The sequence below is a fragment of the Ambystoma mexicanum genome, chromosome 12 (assembly GCF_040938575.1).
Source record: "Ambystoma mexicanum isolate Mex_15411 chromosome 12, UKY_AmexF1_1, whole genome shotgun sequence".
NCBI lineage: Eukaryota > Metazoa > Chordata > Amphibia > Caudata > Ambystomatidae > Ambystoma > Ambystoma mexicanum.
The window spans coordinates 1,059,263,931-1,059,289,811 of record NC_090936.1 but is presented as its reverse complement, the minus strand read 5'-3'; the positions used below and the strand labels follow the sequence as shown (position 1 = coordinate 1,059,289,811).

The following is a 25,881-nucleotide window of genomic DNA, read 5'->3' as shown; positions in this document are numbered from 1 at the left end:
TATTAAGACACGACACCGCCCCAGCACACGCTTCTAAACCAGGTCATGTTCTGCTACTGCGATTCCGTCACTAATCCTGCTCACGGATTTGCTGCGGGGTCACGGTGGAGGACATTAACTCTCCGTCCATCCACATGAAAGTCCATTAGCTGTAAGAAGAATTAGAGGGAAGTGTTGCTTTGTTACAATGTTCTCTATTCTTCTTACGTGGGGTTTGTATAAACCCATATATGCCAATGGGCTTTCATCCGCCAAAAACAAAGTAGGATGTTTTCAGCCATCCTGGGGCCAAAAAAAAAGGTTGGTCGCTCAGCTAAGCCCCTGGTGTAGGCAGACTGCAGGGCTTGCCAGTCTTTTCTCAGTGTCTATTCTCTGAACGTCACAGATGTCGGAACTGAATTGTCTGGTCTCTAGTGGTGCCTCGGTCGGACGCCGTGTTTTGGCAGATCCAAGATGGCACTGCCCTGTGCAGATGGAGAGAGGAAAGATGGTTCTGATGGAGAGTTAAAGTCTCCCACTGTGACCCCGCAGAAAATCCGCGAGCTGATTAGCGAAGGAATCGCAGTGGAAGAACAGGACCTGTCTGAGAAGTGAGTGCTGGGGTCTGTGTGCTAAATGGGGAGGTGTCTTAATATAAAGCGTCCACTTAAACCAGGGGAGAAGTGCCAGAGTGGGTTTATTTCGTATGGTGAATTGCATTTAATGTAACGGTGCTCCCTGCTCATCTGTAGCGACCACCCAGCTTACGCTCCTTCAAGTGGCTTTCATTGATTTATTGCCTGAATGTTTCAGCTATATCAACCTATATTCTTGTACCTTGTAGCTTCTGGTAGTACTGTAAAATCAAGAGTTGAGCTGCAAAACGCGTTTTTCCAATTCCTCTAACGTGATAGGCATAATGGTTCCAAAGTTAGTCTCGCTGCCCTTTCTCACTCAACATTATAAACCAGCCCAATGCAAGGCTTTTCCCATCTTGACATTGTTAATACTTGAAACCCTAGCTCAGGTTTGGGCAAGCTGTGGCGCTCGTACCCAGATGTTTTGGACTACGACTCCCATGAGCCCCACTATGCTAGCTGGGGCTGATGGTAGTTGTAGTCCAAAACAAATAGCCAAACGTTGCAGACCGTTGCTATAATTCCATCTTTAAAACGCTGCCTTGCACTGCCTCGCCCCATCTACTGTATGCTTTTTTAAATGATTATGTCTCGCTTGCAAGAAACCGGTTCACTGTAACAGCGCCTCGATGCCCTTGGGTTGCTGCACGCTTTATAAATTAAATAAATGAATTAATAAAAGGTCGAAAGCAGTGAGCCATTGTTATAATTATCTAGTGGCTGTGGTTACAGTTTGTAATGGCTTTTACTTGTGTTGAATTTTGTAACTTGTACCAGCATTTTTAAGTTTAGTGTGCATTTTAGGGATTCAGATGCAAGGACATTTCCCTTCCCCTGAATTTGAAAGAAACCCCTCCAGTGCACTCGTTTTTTTTTTTATTTTATTTACAAAACCCAAGCTCTGATGAATTGGGAGACTTGTGTGTTGAGAAATGTGCAAAGTACAGATTTCCTTTAAAAAACATTTCTGCGGATGTCCCATCTACTTAAAGCGTTATTGTTTGTGTTTTTTGAAGTGTCTGGGGGAACAAAAACTTGGATTCCAAGTGGAGGTTTGCAGAAGTGCTCGTATTACTTACTGGTGGTGTTCATTACTCCTATTCTTGTTCTTTACAGTACTTACTTGTGGGGTACAAACCCACTTCAATGTCACCAAATCTTCTATTTTCTTTTTCATCATGTGCCACCGGGTGTAGAACTCCCTCAGTATCTCAGTATCCCGTAGTTAATGACCACTCCTTTGCCCCCCTCCATCCAGGCCAGGCGGGTAAGCCAAGTTGTAATTACAGCAACGAGGAAGAGCAGGACTAGGAATAATTCTGATTACTGGTAAGTAATCAGATCATTACCTGCACATCCCTCTTCCCCTTCTCAGTACTAGCTGCAGTGATCGATGAACCTAAATGGATGGCTTGAATAATTCACCAACTCTGGGGAAAACAGTTCTAGGCTTTTAGATTTAGATCCTACTCCTTGGCGACCTCAACTTGGGCTTCTCGGATGAGACTGATGAAAAGGCCTCCTGTCTAGCTAGCTCCCTGATGGCTCTAGGATTTGCTCAACGTATCCTCAGCCCCTGTTAATATGGACTTCTGAACTCTGAGGCACCCATGAAGCTCGTCACCCCAGCGGGGTGACACGGGTACCGCGCATGCTCGGGTTTGGGCAGACTCTCCTAGTTCCTGACCTAGGAATGCTAGTTGTATGAAAGTCGGCGGGAGAGTGCCTTGAAAAGAGTCAAAATGCTTTAAAAAGTAACTGCTGCCACCAGTTCCGTCCTGGGCACATCTGTACATTCACCAAAAATCCTTCGAGGGTGTCTAGGGCCTTAAGAATGAAAAAGAGATCCCAGCGCACCGTACTAGAAGATATATTGCGCACTGATAAAAAGTTACCAAGAAATGGCAACAGTGAAAGACTAAGGGAAGCAAAGTATCCCAGTACTGACAGTCTGAAGGGCATGTCAGTTTCCCCTTAATGAGATGAGCTAAAGCCCAGCAGAGTACAGCAGAAGGCTGGGGTCCATTGGTAAAAGTCAGGCTAGATGGTCAGACAAAAGCAAAAAGTTGGGGGGGTGGGGTTCACAACTTGAGGGGAACTTACACATAAATGGAAATCTTTCCTAACAGCCCCTCAAATACCAAAGGCCGCACCCTGGACTGGTAGGTTGATCTTAACTGCAATACCTCAGTAACCTATAACCTTTCATGTTCATGGACAGATCACACCATCCCATTCACCATACCTACGCCAAACCCTTCTCCAGCAACGGCCCTGCCCCTGTCGCCTAGACTAACCTGATGCGCTTGCAAATTAACAAAAGATTGCATCCTTCAATTTCTAGAGGTGCTCTGTCCGTTTCACTTTCCAGCGACCCTGTCTCGCTGGTTGACATCTATAACCTAACCCTCACACAGGTGGTTAACACCGTAGCCCCTTTGGCCCCACGCAAAGCCAAACCTGCCTCCCACCTCAATACCTGGTTCACAGCTGACATCAAAGCCCTCTGTATGAAAAAACGAGAGTCAGAAATGAAATGAAGAAATACTCCCTTTGAACTTAATAAAGCAAACTTTAACACCATAGCGAGAGATTATAAAAAAGGCCATTCTAAAAGCACTATCTATAATACAAGAATCTCAAATGCTAAATCGAGCACTCGCCAACTTTTCTGAATTCTTCGTCAGCTTGCATCACCCACCCCACCTCCTTCCAACTGCACCAAGGACAGCACGTGGTGCGCGAACATCCTAAATGAAATTGACACCCTCCAGAAATAGAAACTTAATAATAATTTTAAAAAAAAGCCCTCAGCAACTTTCACTCAGGCCTTCCTACACTTGCGACATGCCTTTCTGGCTAGACATAACTCCATTCGCCTTGATACTAGTCACAGAACTAGAAGTCATTCAGATCATGAAAGGGCTCAATCCATCCCACTGCCAAGGAGATGTCTGCCCGTCGGCTGTTATCAAGGACTGTGCTGAAGCCCTTCCTCCCTTCATCACCACACTTATCAACGCCTCCTGGTCCGTCCCAACCAGCCTGAATGACGCATGGGTTCTCCTGCTACAAAAAACCCCTCTCTTAACCCACCCATCCCTACCAACCACCGCCCAATCATCACCGTCCCCTTCCTCCTTAAAATCTTGGATCGGCCAGCCTAACTCCATATTCAATCATACCTTGAATCCAACAATCTCCTGGGGCTGTGACAATCCGAATTTAGACTTGGTCATGGCACAGCAACCGCACTGATGGACTAAAAAAATTAGCTTGATGACATCAAAGATGCTGGCAACTCTGCCCTCCCCCTCCTGCTGGACCCATCTGCAGCCTTTGATCTCGTCGACCACCAAATCTTGTGTCAGCAGCTTCCCTTTCCACTGAAGCTATTGCGTGGATCTCCTACTTTCTGGCAGATTGAGCAATGAGAGTGTTTGCTGACAGTCTCTTCCCCCTCCTGCTCCCGTCACATGCAGTGTCCCCAAGGCTTGTGCGACCCCCCAACCCTTTACAACATATTCACAAAACCTCTTGTCGGCCTGAATATCTCCTACACAAACTATGCTGATGACACACAGATCTTACTCCTACTAACAGGAAATTACGCCACTGACTCCTACACACTCAATCTGTTTACCAAACCATCCAAGACTGGATGGCCTCCCATCTCCTCTCTCAATGACGAGAAGACTGTCATTCTCTTGATCGGATTGCAAGCAGTACTAGGGCATGATTAAAATCCCTTCCCCTTTTGACAGTTTCACTATCCCTGTCTCTAGCTCAAACAAATTGCTGGGGGTTTGAAGGATTCTAGAATGGCTGGCAGTGGAGTAGCAGCTTAACTCAACTGCTCTGGACCTCTCCCTGAAGATAATAATATAGAAATTGTAATGAGTTCCAAGGAAAAGATTGGAGAAGCAGAAAACCCTGCCTCAAAGAAACCCAAACAGGTTCCTGAGATGGAAGATACCCCAAGCATGTCTACAAGATCATTCTTCAGGTGGCCCAAGATGTTAGTGACATTAAACTGACTATGGCTGAGTTTAATTTGAAAACTGGTCAGCTGGATGGCAGTGTCTCTGTATTGGAAAAATCCTCTTTGACTATGAGCTCTGAGATTGCAGGCAGCTTCCAGGTTTACAATAATCTGAGGTCTGACTTGAAGAAGGAAAAAGAACAATGCTTGGATTTGGAGCTGAGGATCAGGGCAAGAAACATGAGATTGGTTGGAGTGGAGGACTCTGCTGGTGATGATGAGGACTTGCCTTCCTTGGTTTTTCAAGTTTTTAAGGAAAGTTTTCATTGTACTACAATCAAGATGGAAGACATTGATAATATTTTTAGGATTGGTAAGCACCTGGGGGACAAAGCAAGGCATGTTTGGATTTCTTTATTGAATCTACGGTCAAAGGAACGCTTGATGAAAGCTGCCAGACTGGTTGGGTATGCCTCTTTCAAAGGTAAAGCTGTTTTTGTTTACCCTGACTATCCTAAGGAAATCTTGCTCCTGAGAAGATCATTTCGGGGTGCTAAAGAAATGGCCAGGCAACTTACTCTAAGGGCCTTTCTCAGTAGAAATAATGTCTTTACCATTGCATTTCCTGATGGTGATAAAAGCACATCAGATTCTGTGCAAACACTTGACTGGTTGGAAACATATATAAGAGGGGTCTTACTGTGCCTTCTCTTACCAATGAGTGAACTTGGATTGTACTCCCCCCACCCCCACCCCCTCCATGGCTCTTGGATGTTTAATTTCTCTTATTATCTTTTTTGACAATGTTTGCTGTTTTTTTGGACGTTTTAAAATGGCGCCGATTGAGGATGGCAGTTAACGGTTTTGCGTTTTTGAAAAATGCTCTGGAGTTTCATCTTGCTATGAGCCTTTCATTATATTTTTATTGCGCTTTATGACCGCTGTCCGTGTTCCGTGCTGACTCTGATTTCGAGGAAGGGACCATTCTACGGCGACGCGTGATGCACGCACACACGCACGTCGCCCCTGTCAGCTGATCTTGCTGACAGTTTCGTTCCCCGGGCCGGTCTCGCCTCTGTTGGTGCCCGCTTGTGGAGTTATTGCGATTTTTATATCTGGCTGTGGTGGAGGTGGACGGCTTGTGCATGGCTCGGTTTGTGGGAGAACTGCGAGCGGAATGAAGCCATCACCGGCGTTAGGAGGTATGTCCGGCGGCTGGGGAGAGTGCGATGGACCCGGCTGAGGGGTTGCAACTGACATAATGTGGGGCTTGCAGGCGATAGCAGCATGTGTGGCCCTCAGCTACTGCTGACTTGCAAACAAGAGCACTTTGGGGGCATGAAGATGCACTCATATTGGTTATTTGGGATTTGGATCCCTAGTTCAGTATTGACAGGATGTTTTCACTTGCCGGAACAATTGTCAGGATGACTGTGTGGATATGGAACTGGCGCTTCTTCTGCAATCGAAGAATGTTGGATTTTGGCTGGAAGGTGCCGGGAATTTCTGCACGCCTCTTTGTCCCTCATGAACGCAGTTTTACACTGCTTTAACTTTATTCTTTTACAGGTTTCAACTCTGCCTTGGAGGGTGGTCCATTTTTGGTTGCGGAACTGTAGCTCACCTTATGCTTTCTTTGGGTATTTAGGTGCAGTGATGGTTGTATTGCAGTTTAATTATGGCATACTGCGGCTTTGTTGTTTTAGCTTGGTGCCTATCTATTTGATGACTGTTATAATGGTTTTATGGGGGGCTGGGGGCTTTTGGGGTTCTTGAGGGTTGTCTTTTTTGGTTGTTTGGGTTTTACTTATGCACTTTTTCTTGTATATTTATTTATTTATTGGAAAGGTTAACTTTTGATGCATTGTTGATTGTTTCTATTGTGCCTTGGGAGGGGCCCTGGGGACGGTTCTGAATGTTGTTTCAATAGTTTTTTGGGCTGAATAGACTTTGCAGTCTTATCTGTTCTTTTTGTTTTTTACTATTTGTTTTTTGTTCATATTTATGTGTGTGTCATTTCTCTGGTTTTTTTTGTTCTGTTTTTGCTTTTGATGTTTTAGGGCTTCATGGTGTAATGATGACTTCACGCACAGGTGGGGCAGTCCATGATCTCTGTATTGTCTCTTGGAATGTGAATGGAGTCAATAATTTGCTAAAGAAAAAGAAAGTGTTTCACATGTTACAGGACATGCATGTTGACATCTGTTTTTCTACAGGAGACTCATATTTTGTCGGATGAAATTTCTAGGTTGGAAAAGGAGTGGGTTGGTTCTGCTTATGGCTTTTCCTTTTCATCAAGGTCAAGGGGTGTGGCCATTTTGTTTCGGAAGAAACTACCTATCAAAGTTTTAAAAGAGTGTGCGGATAAGGATGGTAGGATGATTGCCTTGTTGGTTGAGATTCAGGGGGAATTGTTAACACTCTGCAATGTGTATGCTCCTACAGTGGACGATGGTTCCTTTTTTAGAATGGTTGCTGCACAGACCCTTTTAGATTTGAATAATTCTAATATCCTACTGGGGGGGGTGGACTTTAATACTGTAGTTGACCCTATGCTGGATAGAAGTCAGGTCAGGCGGGTGCTACGTTGTGATAATCATCAACGGGCGCTTAGATCACTCTTCGAGGAACACAATTTGAAAGATACGTGGCGTCTGGAGAACCTGGACAAACGTCAATACAGTTTCTTTTCTAGTGGCCATGGTGTGTTTTCTAGACTCTACATGATTTTTACTGGTGGGAATGTGTCAGATGGTATTGTCTCAAGTGACATTGGTAATATTTTACTGAGTGATCATGCCCCGGTTGTGATGCATTTAAGACTTACATTTCGGTGTGATGGGACGTTCACTTGGAAACTGAACACCTCTATATTAATGGATGAGGATATATTGGAGTGAATTGTTTCTGAAGCAAACTATTTTGTTATGGAGAACCGCTCAGATGCTGTCAATGTTGTGAACACGTGGGAAGCCTTTAAATGTTGTATGCGTGGTGTCTGTTTGGGGCTGTCCAGTGGTAAACGGAAGAAGGAGGAGATGAAAAGACAGGATCTTGACCTTTGTATTGGTGAGATTTCTCGGGATTTGATGTTTGATCCGACTGACTCAGTGAAATTGGCGACTTTGAAAAAACCTAAAAAAGAAATGGAAGACTTTTTATCACTAAGGGCGGAGCGTGGTTTGTTCTACTGTAGGTATACTTATTTTGAAAAGGGTGAGCGTTGTGACAGGTGGCTGGCATACAGGTTAAAGAAAAAGATGTCGGAGTCTGCAATTGCTTCTATGATTGACTGTGAGGGTAGAATCACATTTGATCTGAAGAAGATTAACTCGACTTTTCGTGACTTTTACGAGAAACTGTATAGCAATGAGACTGGTATTACTGGTAGGGGTGAGGACTTCTTTGGTGGTTTAAATTTGCCTAGGATTCAGGATACAGATCGTGATCTACTGGGTGGTATGGTATCGGTTGATGAGATCAAAGGTGCAATCTCAGAGCTGAATGTGGGTAAATGCCCGGGCCCAGATGGTCTACCTTGTGAGTTCTATAGGGTCCTCCCGAACTCGGCCTTAGAACTCTTGAGAGATATGTTTGTTTCTAGCAGGTTGGATGGGATATTGCCTAAAAGTACAAGACATGCTTCTATCTCAGTCTTTTTGAAAAAAGCAAAAGATTGTAATCTTCCTGAAAGCTATCGTCCAATTAGCCTTATCAATACTGATAATAAGATTCTTGCAAAGGTCCTTTCTATGCATCTAGTAAAGTTGTTGCCAGCTTTGATCGATGAGAAACAATCTGGATTCATGAAAAATCAGCGTACTTCTAGTAATATCAGGAGATTGATACTTACCATGGAAGTCGCGGATAGAATGGATTGTGAAGCCGCTGTCCTTTCCCTTTATGCGGAGAAAGCTTTCGACAGGGTTAGTTGGGATTATTTGTATTCGGTACTGAGGAGGATGAATCTGGGTGAGGATTTTGTTTCTTGGGTTGCTCTTCTTTATGCCAGTCCTACGGCTGACGTTAAGACTAATGGGGTGGTATTGGAGCCTTTTTGTTTGGAACGGGGCACACGTCAAGGATGTCCTTTTTCTCCTCTGTTATTCATTCTAGCGATTGAGCCTCTAGCAGTTTGCATAAAAAATTAACCGGATTTACATGGTGTTAATTGGTGGGGTGTTGTGCAAAAGGCTTGGCTTTATGCGGATGATCTCTTGTTGGTGCTGCAGAATTTGGAAGTGTCCCTGCACTGTCTGATGAGGATTCTGTCTGAATATTACGTTTGTTCAGGATACAAGATTAACCCCTTGAAGTCAGAAGTGTTGCCCCTGTCCAACAGGTGTGATACGACTCTGGTTATGGGGCTGGGGTTTACTTGGTGTGATGTGCGCTTGCATTATTTGAGTGTATGGCTGACATATCCTGTCTCCCTTATGGTTGATGAAAACATGAGTGTGGTCATTCGGGATTGTAAAATGGATTTGGAAAGATGGTCGCTGCTTAATCCTTCCCTGTGGGGTAAAGTGAATGCCCTGAAAATGAATTTGACTCCCAGAATTAACTTTGTATCTAGCATGCTTCCATTGAAAATTAAGTGTTGTTATTGGAGAGATCTAGACCGTCTTGTTCAGGAATTTTTATGGGACCGAAAACCGCCAAGACTTTTGGAAGTTACAGCTTCCAGTCCATTTAGGTGGTTTGGGAGTTCCGAATTTTAGGGCCTACCATTTGGCCTTCTCTGCTCATTCTTTTGTTCCGTTTTTGAAAGGTGAATTAAATAGCTGGGCGGTAGCGGAGTCGAATGCCTATGGGCCGTTTGGCCCAGGAGACTTGTTGACCACTAATACTAAGATTTCCGGGGGTAATTTGTTAGTAACGTCATTTTTACGCGCCTCATGGATTGAAGTCTTGTCATTGCTAGGTCGTGACGCATTTAAATGCAGGAGTGCTTCTGTCTGGCTGAATCCTATGATTAGGGATAATTCCAGGACAGTTTTTTTGGCCTGAATGATTCTTGATGGGTATTAAACAGGTTTCTGATTTAGGAAATGATGTTTGATGGTTGACTGCTGTTGAGCTGAGAGAGAGATGGAGTTTTGAGGGTTTATCAGACTCTGCTTATCAGACGCCTGAAGAGGTCTGTGGGTGAGGTGGACTGGTCTGACTCTTTGGATGTGAATATTTTTCTGGCTGATTGTAATGGAAAGTGAGGTGGTCTGGCCATTAGGCTTTACAAGCTGATCGTGTCACATTATCGGAATAATGATGATTTGCGGAGAGTTTGGAGTGAGAGAATTGGGTCTGAGATTGATATTGAGGCCTGGCAAAATATGTGTGGTAATGTCTCCTTATGTTCGCTGAATCTGAGTGAAAGGTCTTGGCAAATTAAGATTCTAAATCGAGTGTATTGGTGTCCTGAAACACTTCATAAGAGAGGCATGACTGACAATGAAGATTGTTGGGGTTGCATCCAGGAAGTTGGGTCACTGGAACACATGTTATGGAGCTGTGTGCGAGTCAGAGATTTTTGGAATAAAGTCTGTGGTGTATGTGACAGGGTTTCGGGTGGAGGATCTGTCCTGGATTTTAGGACAGTAATCCTTGGTTGATGATTCGGGGTTGGCTGATGTCAGCTCTGCCCTTAAAAAATATTTTTTTAGGGCGTTCATTGTGGCCAAGCGGTTGATTCTCAGAGGGTGTAAAGGTAGGGTCCCTCCTTCCTTTTGAGGAATGTATCCAGGAGATGCACTGCCTGTCAAGGACAGAAAAATTGATTTACAAATTGAAATGTAAGTTGTCATTATATGAGAACGTCTGGAATGTGTTTAATGATTTCTATTAGTGTTTGTTTCTTTTACTTAACCTTATGTGATTTTCAGATTGTTGAAATGCTTTCACTTCTGTACATACTTGTAAACAAATTTAAAAAAATAAATATAATGCTGAGGGTTTAGCTGGACGCCACCCTTTCGCTTAAACGACAGGTACTATCGCCTCGTCTGCGGCTTACACCTCCAAGCTAATCCATGCCAGCAGACCCTTCCTGTCAGTGGACAGCTGCCTTACCATCGCCCGTGCACTTATTGGCTCTAGATTGCACTCTCTTTTCCGGTACCTCTACTCAAAACATTAACAAACTCCAGGTCATTCAAAACAATGCACTGAGGGCAGTGCTTAATATTCCCAGCAGGGAGTTATGCGAGAAACCTGAAGGTGTCTCACCCACTAGTCCCCAGGGATCTGTCATCCAGGACATCCAGGTGGCCAGGAAACAGCCATCGGTTTTGGATCTAGTTCCTGGGGGTGGACCAGTGCGGGAGAATCACCTGGGTGAGGGTTTTTTGGGGAGTTCGGGGAGTGGGACACCGGATGGTGAGACACGGTATACCCTTCCCTGTAGCACCTTAACCCCGTCCGACCAGGTAGGATACTTAGGAAGTTATCCCCCCCGCCCCTTTCCCAACATGAACACTTCCTCACAGACAGCTCACTACAAGAGAAAACGGACTAACACCCGAGCCGTATACCTGACATGTTCCATTACAATGGTCAGGGAGGTTCAGGCAATTACTGACCATTACACACACCTGACCACCTGACTTCCATTGCACCTCCCCACACGGATAAAAGGCTGAGCGCAAAAGTACACTCTGAGCATGGCAAAGCACACGAGGAAGCAGCAGTTCCAAGATGGCTGTTTAATACAAGGCGAAAGAAGGCAAAACCGAAGAGGATTGCAAGGATGGAAGTGCCCTTGACCTTGTCAACAAAAGACCATTACTTTTATGAACATTCGAGAATAGGAAACGTAAGACCAGGAATCAAAGCTCAAGAATCCTGCATTGGGTGTCTGAGGTACTTGGGGCTCTTCCGTGCCAATAGTCAAGGCGGGGAGAATCGTTTGCCGTTGTGGTACTCTCCCTGGCTCCTACTTCAAAGCAGCACCAGTGAAGTTGGCACAGCCGGTGAGTTGGGGAGACTCAGACTGGTCTGTGTTGATGCTAAGGTTGCAAGCAGCAACGCTGTATAGTGAAAGGCTGAAGCGAACAGTGTATGAAGCGTATGTGGCAAGCGACGTGAACACAATTAAACAGCAGATGAGTGATTGAACTTTGAAGGCAATATACGATACCTTAGACAGAGTGGTCCGGCACGGCGTTGGTGCTCATTCGAAAGTCTCTATTAGGTATCCAGCTGAAACGTGGCGAATGTGAAGTGATTAAGAATTGTGAAATCAAAGTGGTGCTGTAACAGGTCAAGCAGAACCTTGTGCACATTTGAAAGACTTATATGGTAATAACGTAAAGAAAGTTGATGACAAAGTAGATGAAGTTGGTCCAAGCCCCGCAGAGGGAAGATCAGCGGAATGCTTTTGGTTAAAGCAAGTTTTTGTAAAGTTATATCGGAAATTGGAATTAGTCTGAGTCTGGCAGAGGGAGACTAATTGAACGTTTTGTTGAGCCCAACTGAGGTGGATCTGGGATCGGAGCCCGGCGGAGGGGGATCCGAGTTGAATAGTGAATCACCTGAGAAATTGAATATTTGTAAAAACCTGAAAGAGAAAAGGAACTTGTTTGTGGCATTAGGCCCTCCGAAAGAAGGGACTTTGAAAGGCAAAGAGACTTCGGCACGGAAGGCCCTGATGCTAATGTTTGAACTGTATCCACATGCTAGAGAAGCCAGAGAATGTGCCAAGCTCGAGTGTACCGCCTTGTTCCGTGCTGAAGATGTGGGGAAGGGAGACCACCAGCCTGAACATCCTGACATATAATTTTGTGAACACATCTTTCTTTTTCGTAACATTGTATCCCACACTATTTGTATTTAAAGGTAAGGATTGGCAATAGTTTTATTAATATAGACCCTTTTATTTTGACAGGACACTACTAGGAATGCGTTATTATTTGATGGTTGTAGCTTGCTCCCATCTGTAGATTTAGGATTAGATGGGCATTTTTCGAACACTTTTTTAAGTTCAATAAACGCCCTTGAACTGTGGTCACTTGTGTCTGTCTTACTGTTGATACCATGCCTTCCTTACAGTACATCTTGGCAGCTAGAACAAATGCCCATTGGTTACCCATTCTTCAAAACTCCAGCTCCATAAAGGCCTCTCTAACTTTGCCCCCACTTACCTCTCCAACAAACTCAAAAAAGCACAATCAAGACGAGGGCCTTTTCTATATTACTCCCACTGAGATTGTGTAAGGGTTCCCTAATCTGTTGGTGTCCCACGGTATGATCAATGATGCTCAAGAGCTCTCTCTCTCCCAATCTACAAAAAAAAGCACCAGAGATGCTGCGACTAGCTACCGACCAATTTCTTTGATCAACTCTGTGGGGAAAATATTTGCAGGGTTTGTAGTTATGGAATTGGTGCTATGGATTGAAAGAACAGCGCGTCTGAGCATTTTTCAGACGATCTTTAGAAAAGGAGTGGCTGTCTCGAGTGCATTAATATTTACCTTATTAAAAGGGAAAAGTAATCGAGACAATAAGAAAACCTTGCATGTCGTGAGCCTAGATTGGTCATCGGCATTTGATAAGGTAGATTGTTTTCTTCTGTGGAAGAAATTGGAGTGGTGGGGTATCCCAGTGGGTTTGCTGAATATGCTGAAGCTATTGTACTCTGATATTAGGGTAAATGTGAGGTTAAAATCGGCAGGGGTTTTATCATGGAGATTCAGGTTTATACAGGATTGAGGCAGGGCTGTGTCCTTCCCCCAACACTATTTAAATTGTGTATCTTTGACCTGTCTGAGGTACTGAAATCTGTACATTCGTTCCCACCGAGGATTGGATCTTTGGAGATAGTGTGGTCAACTTATGCCGATGCCTTTATTCTAGGTGATCTTTCCCCAATAGGTTTTCAGAGGATATTAACCGCTGTTGGGCAATATATACTGAGTAACAAGTTGTTCATCAACTCTGAGAAATCAAAGGTGATGATTTTTAATTAAAAAAAAAGAGAATATAGAGATCACACTTGGTCCATTAATAATAGGAACATTGAAGTAGTTAAGGAGATCCTGTATTTGGGTTACACTTTTGCCTCTTTTGGTAATCTTCGTATTGTTAAAGTGAAGGTTGTGGTGAAATCGGTGGCCTTGACGATACAAATGAGGGTTATTTATGCTAAATTTGTTACTGTTCCCGTGCTCCTCTGCTTCACTTTTATACAGCTATGGTGATCTATATGGACTGGACCTATCTTTGGGACTGCAGAAGAAATGGGTAGAGTTTGGAGATCAGTCTTAAGTCTGCTGAGATCTGTTCCTATGGCCCTGATTAGGCTGGAAGAAGGGATACCTTCTTGGTGGTTCTTTCTCAAATACAACACAGTATGCCTGTACTGTAAAATTAAGGAGGCTCAAGGGTATTAGTTATTCAAAGAATTATGCAGGATATATGAGTTTGGGTGATACCCAGCTGATGAACATTATGGAAGAATGTAGTGAATTCTCGTATGAGGTGGACATTAACCGGGACCTGGACTTTTCGAGAATAAAAGCTAAAATGAAGGACTGGGAAGTTATTGAGAACTGGGATCACTTTCAAAAGCTGAAATGGTATGTAGCATATAAATCGACGCCAGCTGGTCTGAAGGTCCTTCTTTGTTACCCTTTTAAAGGCGCCCTCTGGAGCTTTGAGATGAGCTTTTTAAGATTTAAAATGAACTATTATTAAACTTTGGAAGTTCTGAGGCTTCGAATTGGTCTTTGTAGAGATAGCAGAATCTGCAGACTTTGTAAAATAGCACACATTGAAACGCTAAACCATTTTGATTGTAGAATGCTCAAAGCTAAACATGGAACGTACTCGACTGTTCGATTTACATGATTTCCCCAGATTATTTGTGGAAACGTCTGATGTTGGCGGAGTTCTTGTCGCCATCTAGTTCCCAGTCAAACATAAAAGTAATTTCTGAACAGTAAGGGGATAGAAAGGTTATGACAAACATGCTTTTGGAATTGGTGGATGCTGTAGGCTGATTTGCACATAAGGGTTAATTTATGTATTTGTATTACTACATATAGCCTGCTATTGCATGCTTTCTTTTTTCTTTTCCTTTTTCCTTGCATGGTTTCTATGGAAGTAGTAATATATCGAAACGGTATTTGTATGGAATTGAATTTTATGATATGTTTTGTTATGAATTAATTATTTGTGAAGGGTTCATTGTAACCGTATCCCAATAAAGTAATTGTGGGGGAAAAAACCCTCATCTAGCCTAAATCCGTTTCTATTAAATTCCGAAATGCCTTTGTGAACACTGCACAGAGCTTATGCAAGCAGAATGGCCAACATTGCCATTCCTAGTGTTAACATCTCTGAAGGAATAACCACAGAGAAAATGGCCGGTCATAGGACTTAATTATTTGTTAGTCACTTTGCTCCTGCTCTGGGAGCTACCTAAGTGATAAAAAAGCTGCTGAGCTATGAGCCTAACCTGAGATACAACGCTGCCACAAGCCTTTCACTCAGCAGACGTTCCTGTTAAGATATCCCACCCACGGACAAAAAGGAGTGCCGGGGGAGCACCCCTTCCATGGTGGCCATATCGTCTAATCAGGACTGCATACCAAAATACAATAGTAGCCTTTGTTAAGTCTCTTTGCGAGCAAAAATAAGTGCGGACGCCAACAAGCCATCAAAATGTTTTAGGTTAAAAAGTGAAACGTTGATTTATTTAAAAGGACAACTGTTTATGCTGGACTCCAGATGAATGATAATTGTTATTAAGAATATATTAATGGTACGATTTGTCTCTGCATCGTAGAGTAGGCATACTGGTGTAGCACTGTGGGTTTTATCTTTTAAGACTTTCTATGAGAAGGGTTTTCCCAATAACATGTCCATATGTTGTTGTGCTTTCTTCTTTGAAGGACGAGCTTCCTATTAAGAATTATTATTAAATTATTTTTTTTTTAAAGAATCCTTACATGAAAGCTTGGAGTAATCTATTGTGGAGCAAGAACGATTGCACCAATAGTTAATGTTGATTTGTGTGAGTGCACGGTTCGGAATTCGGGGAAGCCTAGAAGAGCTTGGTTAGCTTGACACCAACAGCTACAAGGAGCTTCTTTTGGCTCTGGGGCCAACTGTGTGAATTTAACTCTGTGTGTTGGGCCAATCTATAAATGAACACCTGGACACATCTCTATAACATTTAAAGGGTATCTGGTCTTCCCATCTAAAACCTATTCATCGAATACCTTTCCATCGAAAAGCATATTATTGAATAATTTTCGATGGTTAATTAGGGGTAGGGTTAGATTAGGGACAAGGGTTAGACTTAGGGTTAAACTAAGGGTTAGGTTAGGTTTAGGGTTGGGGATACTGTTTGATTAATTAAGGGTTGGGTTAGGGTTGGGGGGGGGGTGTGCGTGGGGGGGAACCCCCCCCAATATACAATAAACTTTAAAAAGTTACAAGGAGCTGGCCAGTTCCGAAATTTCAGCACTGGACAGCTCCATGTAACGTTTTAATGTTACAAAAAAATGCATCGAAATGCTATTTTTTACATTTTAAAGTGCATTTCCATCTAAACTTGTTTGTTTTATTATTCAAAATGCGCGACAGACCTCAGGGCATCAGGGCGCTTGTCCATTTATATATTCGATGGACTGGTTTTCGATTGAAATGCACTTTTACATATAAAAGATAGCATTTCGATACAATGGCATGCGATGGATTTCCATTGATGGATTTGCAGTTCGATGCATTTCCATCGATGGAAAGACCATAAACCCATTTAAAGCATAAGGAGTCATAAATAATGGACAGAATGATAAGTCTCTATCTTACGTGGAAGTTTGAATTGCGGAATGCTGTGTACTAACTCTTTGTTCCACAGTGGTAGCTCCTGGTCACTAGTTAATGCTGGATACCCAGGAGCGGCTTTTAGCTCCTGCACATCCAACCTTAATTTCGAAACCTGGAGTGATGAAGTAAAATACTTTCGACATGCTAGTATTAGATCCTGCCACTTTGTGTGTACTTGATGCACGTTGTGGATTGTTTTATTCTTTTTTATTATATTGGATCAGAATTGACAGTTCAGAACAGCTCACCACTTCAGATTGATGATTTAATGGTTTGGAGTACCCTTTGGTAAAATGCCAGCTGGCAGTGCATTTTTTGTTGTTGCATAAGCACTTATGGCACAGCATTGTGGTGTGCATCCTTATTGGACATAATGGTCAGTCTTGATAATATTGGTCTTCACCCATTGAGGGCGGTTCACGTTGGATCCATTGAAGGGTTTTTGGCATTCATGCGGTTTCTTTTTCTGTTCATGCACATTTGAGCAGATTGGCAAGCTTTGTTCTATATGTGCTGTCACTGCGGATTAATCCGATTTTTCTTTTTTTTTTCCCTTGTAGGTCTTAAGACATACTTTTTTTTTTTTTATCTGATAGTCACCTTATTGGTGTGCATTGGTTCTTTGGGAAGATACAACTTAAACTGAAGTAGATAGAATGTCATTCAAAACAAATTTGAGTTTAAAATCTAATTACGTTATCCTTTGTCTTTTTCTTTTCATCTATGTCCTTGTCCTTATGAACAATGGTTTGTTAAATATGTCATGGTCACATTTTTGTAATGTTTAATATTTTTTTGGAATATATTGAATAATATTGTTTTTTGTTAACCTCATGTGTATTGATTTACTGTTTGTAATGGATTAATTCCTTGTCAACAGCCCTGATGAAGACCTTTAATGGTTCAAACACGTGTTGGCTGTAATGTTGACTCACTTTATGGTTGTTTTGTGAATACACACTTGTTTGAAGAAAATTCATCCTGTTACCCTTTGCGGTTTCTTTTTTTCGACTAACATAAATTTTACTGGCGTAATATATAATCCATTTCTTTCTTTGTTTGTTTGATGCAAGCGCACTGAGGTCTAGGCTACCCTGTTGATTGTGGTTATGAGGCCAGCACCGCACTAGTTACTAGACCATTTGTGGCATAACATCTTTTATAACTGTAGGGAGAGCGGATCTGGGTTGTTTGACCGCAGCAGAAATGTTTGTGGCGGAATTGGCTGTAGTCCATTTTGCAGCAAATAGTTGTATTGCGGCCAAACTCAACAAATCTATGTAGCCCCTCAAACCCCCCCCACTTACCTTTTCTCTTTCCGCTGCATCAGTTCCATCCCTCTAATGTGGGTCGGATCTGATCTCACAGGGTCCCCTTTTCGGTTTTTTTGTTTTTTTCATCCCCTCCCTCCAATCTTCAAGAAGTGGGACGCACCCCGCAACCTGCCAAGGCCAAAAATACCAAACATGGGGAGAAGGGGACACCACTGCAACCCCTGCTCGCTGTGTTCGGTATTTTTTTACCCAAATTCATTTAATCAAATCGATCGAATGGTACTGCTCGAATTCATTCAGATGTACTATTCGATCAAATTGGGTAAAAGCAGGAGAGCAGCTCGAACCCTGGTAGGGCCTCATTGCATTTATTGTATGGACTTGCCTGTGTATTATGAACTGAAATTACAGTGTTCCATTCGTTAAGTGCATCCTTCTGGCATGATCATGGTTAGTGATTAATGTCACTGCCGTTGAGTGGCTTGAAGAAATCCTGACTCCTGAAGCGCAGTAAAGCACAGTTGGAGGGCACCGGTGAGCAGACTCTAGCATAGTCTTTTTGCTCTTTTACTGTTTCCCTCCTTGGACTTGGATTGTAGGTGACGGGAGGAGGGGCTGAAAAGCTTCAAAAACGCTGCGCTGGCTAACGCCAGTGAAGAGCAGTTGGTCAGCAGTTGAACAGCTGGAAGTGGTGTGGGAGTACGATCGAAGCGCAGTCCCAGGACAGCTGTTGTGTCCTTCTACCCATGTTGGGTGATTTGGGACTTGTATTCCTTCCCTCATTTCTTACTCCCCTTTTACTCCTTCCTATACCAAAGAGTCCTGTTGGTGGTGTTCACACGTCCATAATGGAACCATATATAATTTAAGAAGTAGAGGGGAGGTGCAGCCTGTAATTCCGTTGTCACTGCCTCAGGGGGAATTTGAAGGTATATGTTTTCCATTTGACCGATCTTCGGGCCAGTCACTTTCACCTGCCTTGTTCCCAAAAGTAAACAAACTCTCAAAAGTAGAGCTACTTTCATCTCCTCCTATTGGGATGGAGAGAGATTTCACCCTTATGTCCTTCGACAAACATAAAAAAGAAAATCTTGGAGTGTTTCCCACAGGGCATCAATGATCCCATAAGTGATGTTTCTTTAATATTACCATTGTCTAGTGTGGAGGTTATTTTAACCTATCCAGAAGTGGTAGCTTCATCATACTATCAGGGACTAGTGAATGATGTTCCTGCAGCAGAAGAGGTTGGGGAGGGTGCTGCTGAAATGGACTAAGCACTTTTTGTAACCCCAGCTCTCTTTAACTTGCCTCATACAGCCCCAGAAACGGTTGTGCCAGACTCTGTCAGGGAGTTAATACCACCTTACAGTGGTGATAGGGCAACAAGAGGGCTGCCCGCTGACTCACTCTTTACTTACTTAAAAACACCAGCCAGCAAGGTAAATGACGTGTATGCAACTGATAAGGGGAAACTTAAACACCTTCCAATATACCTCATACCAGTTTCCTGAATTGGCTTTAACACATACAAATCATTTCAACTGGTTTGGAGGTATTCTAGTTTATCCACAAACAAATGCTAGACATGGATCGTTAGCCACATCCAACCTGTCACTAGCATTTTTAGTCTGGTTTCATCCAAACAACAGAGCCCCCTGTTTACAAACAGACTATCAACTACTGGCTACACATTTTGACACAGAGCGTAACCTTGCATTGCAATATGCTGCTCAGCATGGCATAGCGCCTGCCCAGCAGCCGCAAGCACAGATAGACGCAGGAGGAGTGCAGCTACAGACATTGGCAATTATATTCGGCTCGTGCCCTTCCAGAAATGAGGACATACCCAAGTGGTATTCAGAAAATCTAGAACAGCTGCAAGCCACCTATCCCCAGGTTACACCACAGCATAGGCCTAGGGCTCTAGCCTTGTTCCTTCCCTCTGGCTGCACACCGCCTTTAGCGAGCTGTGACAGCTGGATCTCAATTTATAGCTGACTTTATTTACAGCTGATGGTCACACCGTCCATCACATCGCTAGCATTAATATTGGCAGATATTATGGGAACACAGGGCGCTGCTGCTGCCAGGAACTTGGGCGTGTCCATAGCATCCCATAGTTATCAAATGGTTGAGAGCATAATTCTACCCTTATTGAAAGGAGAGCCTGCAAGGTTAGAAATTAATCGAAAAATTGACCAAGTTAAATGAGCAAGAAAAAAGGGAGCAATTTGGGGACATAGTGACATCAACTTATCAATCACTAGGCAGAGATCACCTAGGCAGGAGACCTGCAGAGACACAGAAGAAGGCTAACCAGGATGGTAAGGACATACCAGGTAGAAAAACCCTCAAAAGGAAGGGGGTCGTTTCAAGATAAAAAGGGTGGTAAACCACATATACGACAGCTTTTGCCAATAGAGGAGGAAAAATGCCCAGAGCATGAGCCAAAGAATGGGAGAGCTACAGTAGATGGCGATGCCCTGCAGTGGCAAGGCCCTCACAGGGGTAGACTATCTTTGGGCGAACCTAGGAGGCAATCCCATTTTAGACCAACTGACTATGATTTGAGAGACAGAAGACAAAGGAAAAGTCGACAAAAGTATGGCACTGATGAGAGTTTGTCTCATTCCTCACAGGTAAAGATGCCAGACCCTTCTAAAACTGAGGGAAGGATTTGAAAGTTGAGGAAAAAAAAACAATGCAGCCCTACAAGTTTTTCAGAATGCAGAGTCCACACACTCAGCTAGTCGTTCACAAGAATAGCTCATTACCTTCTCAGGATTCACTCTTACAGATGAGGGCAGAGACTTGTCAGCAGATTGTCTAATTTTGCCAAGCTAGTGAACCCATTGTATGCTTTTATAGAATCAAATTTCAAAGCAGCTCATTGGTTGCCAGAGCACACTCCCATTCTGCACCATGTGTGTTCTTAATGACTCAAACTGGTCCTTTGCAAGGCAGAAATACAGAAAAAGATTTAGAAATAAACCTGTCGGTGTGAGATAATGCTTTCACATACACAGTTTATAGTCTAGGGGAGACTAAACCAATTGCACAGATTGTTGCCTGCGTAGCTTGCCCAATGCAAAGGCATTACATGCTAGATGGATTCAATGGTCAGCGGTTCAACATGCTCCAGATGTAAAGTATCATTATAAAGCAGAATTGCAAAGAATGAGTGGATTGACTTGGACAATGGACGCATAGCCAGACACCTCACTGCCTGACATACCATTGTTTGATTTTTTCCAAATAATTTACTGTGATGGCTCTGCCAGACCAGCTGTTGGAACATGTTCCAAATATGCTGCTGCATTTGCAGCAGTGGTAAGACATTCTACGCACATAGAAGTGTATATATAGATGATGATATTGCAACAAAACATCTGGGAGACGTGTCTGCCTAGACTGCTGAATTGCAAGGATTGCTGCTTGAATTGCGCCAAGCAGATTCGGGGAAGCCCACACCTGTAGTCTCAGATTCAGATTACATTGTCAGGGCTTATAACACTGATTTGCGTTGGTGGATTCAAAATGACTTTAGAGACATTATGATTAAAACTATTGCTTCCAGGCAATTCTGGAACCAAGTTTGGGTCCTTAAACAGACTTACTCTTTGCTATGGGTGATGCACACAAGAGCACATATTAAAGGGCACATTCATAGCATTGGCAGTGCATTAATAGATAAATATGCCAAAGAGCACACAGTGAGAAAAACGATAGCAGCCATAACTCGCTCAGCAACTGCAATGGATGAGGAAATAAAAGAAGCTTGTTTAGGTATTATACCTAGGCCAAAAGGTTTCCCAAGTACTTTTATGACATTGAGAATAATAAAGCAGTAGTCACAATTCCTATGAAAAAAAGGGGATCCTATTCAAAGATGATTCCCCAATAGAGCAGACAGGGAAAAGCTCATAGCAGCCACACATGCTGGACTCAAATCTACCCATTTTGTGGTTACTGCAACTGCACAGCTGCTCCTTGACAGGTATTGGTGGCCAGGATTAAGGCAACAGGTTAAAGTATACATAGCGAACTGTTAGACATGTCTGAAGACAACTGTGGACCACCTGAAAAAACCCAAAGAGGCTCCTTTTAGAAAGGAAACCTCGTCGTGTGAGATTCAATATCTGGATCATATAGGCCCACTACAAGCAATAAATAAGTACAAATATATTCTAGTAACAGTGGATTCTTGCACTAGGTTCACCTGAATGATTCCTCAAAAGAGAGCAGACTGCAAAATCAGTCATACAGGCATGCCAGGGTGTAGTAGCCATGACAGCAACTCAAATGCTCCTTGCTGATAATGGTCCAGCTTTCGCAGGGCGGGCGCTGAGAAATTCAGCAGAGGCTTGGGGGTCAGAGAGGCACTTTTCTAAACTCGTCTCATCCAGAGATGGAATGGGCTCATAGGACGGGGAAATCGCTCAATAATGTTGTGCCTGACCAAATGCATCCTTTCAGTGGGGGGTAGCTGGGTAGACCATCTACATCTAGTTAGCAGAATAATTTACCACACCTGTCTCTATACAACGGTAAGGCTCCGCTTGAACTCTTGTTTGGGAGAAAATGTTTATGCCGGATCTGCATACTCGCCAGCCCTGTCTCTAGGCAAGAACAACTGCTGGCGACGCTGCTGCTGAGGGAATCCCTCCAGGTGGAAGTTGCTGAGTCCAGTTATGTGACCACTCTCAGAGCAGGAGATTGTGTCCTGGAGAAGATCCATGATAAGACTCGGTTTGGCCCGTCCTAGAGACCAGCAGTGCAAGTAATCGGAGTGAAAGGTTCCAGAACTAATTTTCACCTGCCTCAAACAAGGTGGAGATAAGAGGCTCATGGTCACGCCTAAACTCTTAGGCAATCAATTCAATTCTATTCCCCTCCCTTTTACGAATCTATGTGATCACTGCGCCACCCATAATATCGACTTTCAATTTGCCGACTCCCATTATGGCGCGGCGCAGTGATCACATGGATCACTATGCCCCACATCCCCCTGCCCGCCTCCCCCTTTCCACTTACCTTTTCAGTGGCACGGTTCTCGGAGTGCTGCTGTCTCGCCTCTGTCCCTGTGGCGTCAGTTTACTCCCACAAACCCTCGTCTGAACTGGTGTGTAGGGTCCTTTATTTTTATTTATTTTGTCCCCGTGCTACCGTACCGTCTAATGGAAGTGGGGGACACCTCTGCAATCCCTGATCCCCACTACACCGACAAAGTGAGCAGGGGACACCCCCGAAACCCACTCCCCCCCCCCCCTCTCCTCCCCAGTACACTAACAAAGGGGAGCGGGAGACACCCCTGCTCCCATTAGTCGGTGTAGTGGGTGTCGGCATGTTAGTGCCACGCAAAGGCACAGTAATTAACATGTCAGTGTTCGGGTGACATTTTTATATGTTTCCTCTTTTACTAAACTAACACTTTCACAGGGACAACCTGCTATGGGAGAAAACAGACTAACACCCGAGCAGTATACCTTACGTGTCCCAATACAATGGGCTGGCGAGGTTAGGCAATTACTGACCATCACACACACGGACTCCCATTAAGCTTCCCCACACAGATAAAATACTGCTGATGAGTGATTTGAACTTTGAAACCAAGGTACGATACCTTTTGACATATAGGTCCAGCACCACGTGTATGCTCAATCGAAGGTCTCTGTAAAGTATTCATCTGAGAAGTTGCAAAAGTGAAAGAGTTGTAAAGAATTGTGAATCGAAGTGGACCTGCGACGGGTCAAGCAAAATCCTGCGCACAGTTGAAAGTCTTTGATGTTGATACAGTAAAGAAAGTTTGTGTTGAAGTAATTAAATTGGTCCAAGCCGGGCGGAGGGAGACTAATTGAAGATTTTGTCCCGGCGAAGGGGGACTCGAGATGAATAGTGAATCACCTGAGAAATTGTGTACATGTGACATCCTAAGAAGGAAGGAACTTTAATGTTTTGTTTTGTCGCATCAGGTCCTCTGAATTAAGAGACTTTGAATGGCAAAGAGACTTTGGCACAGAAGGCCTTGATGCTGAGGTTTTGAACTGCATCCTCGTTCTTAAGGAGCCAATGAGTGTGCTAAGCTCGAGTGTGCCTCCTCGTCCCATGCTGAAAACGTGGTGATGGGGAGATAACTGCTCATATATCCTGACATTATTTGTTGAACACTTTTCGTTTGCATAAACATTGTTTCCCACACTATTTGTATTTAGAGGTAAGGATTGGCAATAGGTTTATTAGTATAGGACCTTTTATTTTGACAAGACTCTACTAGGACTGCGCTATTCATATTTGATGGTCATAGCTTTCTGTCATCTTTAGATTTAGGATTAGATGGGTGTTTTTCAAACCCCATTGAAGTTCAATAAACACTCTTGAACTGTGATCACTTGTGTAGGTATAACTGTTTAATACCACGCCTTCCTTACAGGAGCCAAAACAAATCTGATGAATCCCAGCCAAGGATGGCCCAATTTTTTGTTTGGTTTCAAGATGAACAAATCAAGCAGAGTGGGTGTTAAATGAAAACCTGTTTGAGCATTCTAACAGCGCTCCTGTGGGCGAAACAGATCAGGAAACGCCAACTGAAATCCAGAATTTCTTTATTGCCTGCTAGACAGTAGTTTTCAAACTAAACCAATCTAACTCTATCGAGATTGGGTTGGGATTGGTGTCCGCTAGGGAGCCCTCATTAAACCTGTTAGGGGTTATCAGCACAAAACCCACAGAGTGGTTTTAAAGAAAGAGAAATAGTTCAATTCCTTTGTAGGAATTAGAAATGTTAAGTTGAAAATTATGATCTGGGAGAGAAGCCCCATTTAATCATGGCAGCTATATTCACACAGGAAGACAATGTTATTTTGAATCGTAATACTGTCCTCTCAATTTTTCAGGATGTGCAAAGTCTTGAGTAAGTATCAACAAAGGATATCACTCTGGGAGACTTTTATAACCATCAAAGAATTGATATTGAAGCGATAACCATTTCATCCTGTATTGTAAGAGACTGCCTCGTAGCAGGTGTGGACGAACTATGTCAACGTGGTTTGAGTTATATGCCATCCAAGAGGAATCATTAAGCAACAGTGATTCATTTGGGAACTACAAAATATCACTGCATCCAATATCGTGTTCCACCAGCCCGCCTTTTATGCGTTCAGTAGCTGTTGCTAAAAGTTTAGAAGAACAAAAAAGGGTGTCGGACTGGTCCTGGTTAGCAAGGCCCCTCAATCCTTCAAGCATAACCGGTGTAAAGAAGAGACGTGGTTTTTAGTGTATGTAGTTGGAATACAAGGGCATTTCTAATGGATGAAGTTGTCCTGGATGGCTATATTGCATTGCAAGAGAGTGTGGTGAAAGGTGTGGTGGGGAGACAGTCTTTTGTTTGCAATTCGATCATCGACAGCTGAACATATCCAAGTATGGGGTGCAAACCTGTTTGGGATTCAGGCAGTACAAGTAACCCTGAAGGGAAGGGGCGAGTAGGGTTTTTAGTGGTGAACGTTTTTACTTTAATTATGAAGACATCTCAATGTCGGCAATACTAGAGAGGCTGGAAATAATCTTTTTGAGATGGTTTGAAGAAGGAAACGAGAATTACATCATTCTGGCAAGTGATTTTAATGCTAATTTCTTGGCAATTATTCCTGATCCGAGATTTAAGAATCAGGTTCGCTCAACTGAGCAGTGTGTATATGGCAAAATATGGAGAACCTTTTTAAGAATTGGATTTGTGCATATTGATGGGTAATTAAAATGGTCTAACTTTACCACATTGTACTTGGCAGCCAGGCTCACAATCCTCTGGTATTGACTATATTGCTGTGTCAGAGAATCTGAAAGGGGAATATTGTGATCTGAAGATTCGGGATAGTCATCCTAGTTATCACCACAGACTGTGTGCCACGATTCCCACTGTGGACACAAGGGTATTACAAAGTAAGCCAATTGAGGTCAACGTTTCAACATTTGATCGAGTAAATACAGAAAGACCTGTGGTCAAAGTTGGCTAGTTGGGATATTCCATGTGTGTTGCTAGACATTTTGATCCACTTGCACTCTGATACAGTTTTGAAAGAACATTTGGACAGTGAAGGAACATTTTTCTGATAATATTTCAACTTCCGAGGTCCCCGCCAGCGATGTATTTAGCTACCTTCCTATTTAACAACTATCTTTC

General features: G+C 43.3%; 1 protein-coding gene across 1 annotated transcript in view; it reads left to right on the top strand.

Annotated features, from left to right (window-relative positions):
- Nucleotides 1-256: 256 nt before the first annotated feature.
- The window catches only part of ZC3HC1 (zinc finger C3HC-type containing 1), a 443,283-nt gene continuing 417,658 nt past the window's right edge, over nt 257-25,881 (top strand). The window contains exon 1 of the mRNA XM_069629598.1: nt 257-590. Coding sequence (XP_069485699.1) covers nt 454-590 — 137 coding nt within the window. The 5' untranslated portion in view covers nt 257-453. The remainder of the gene's footprint in view (nt 591-25,881) is intronic.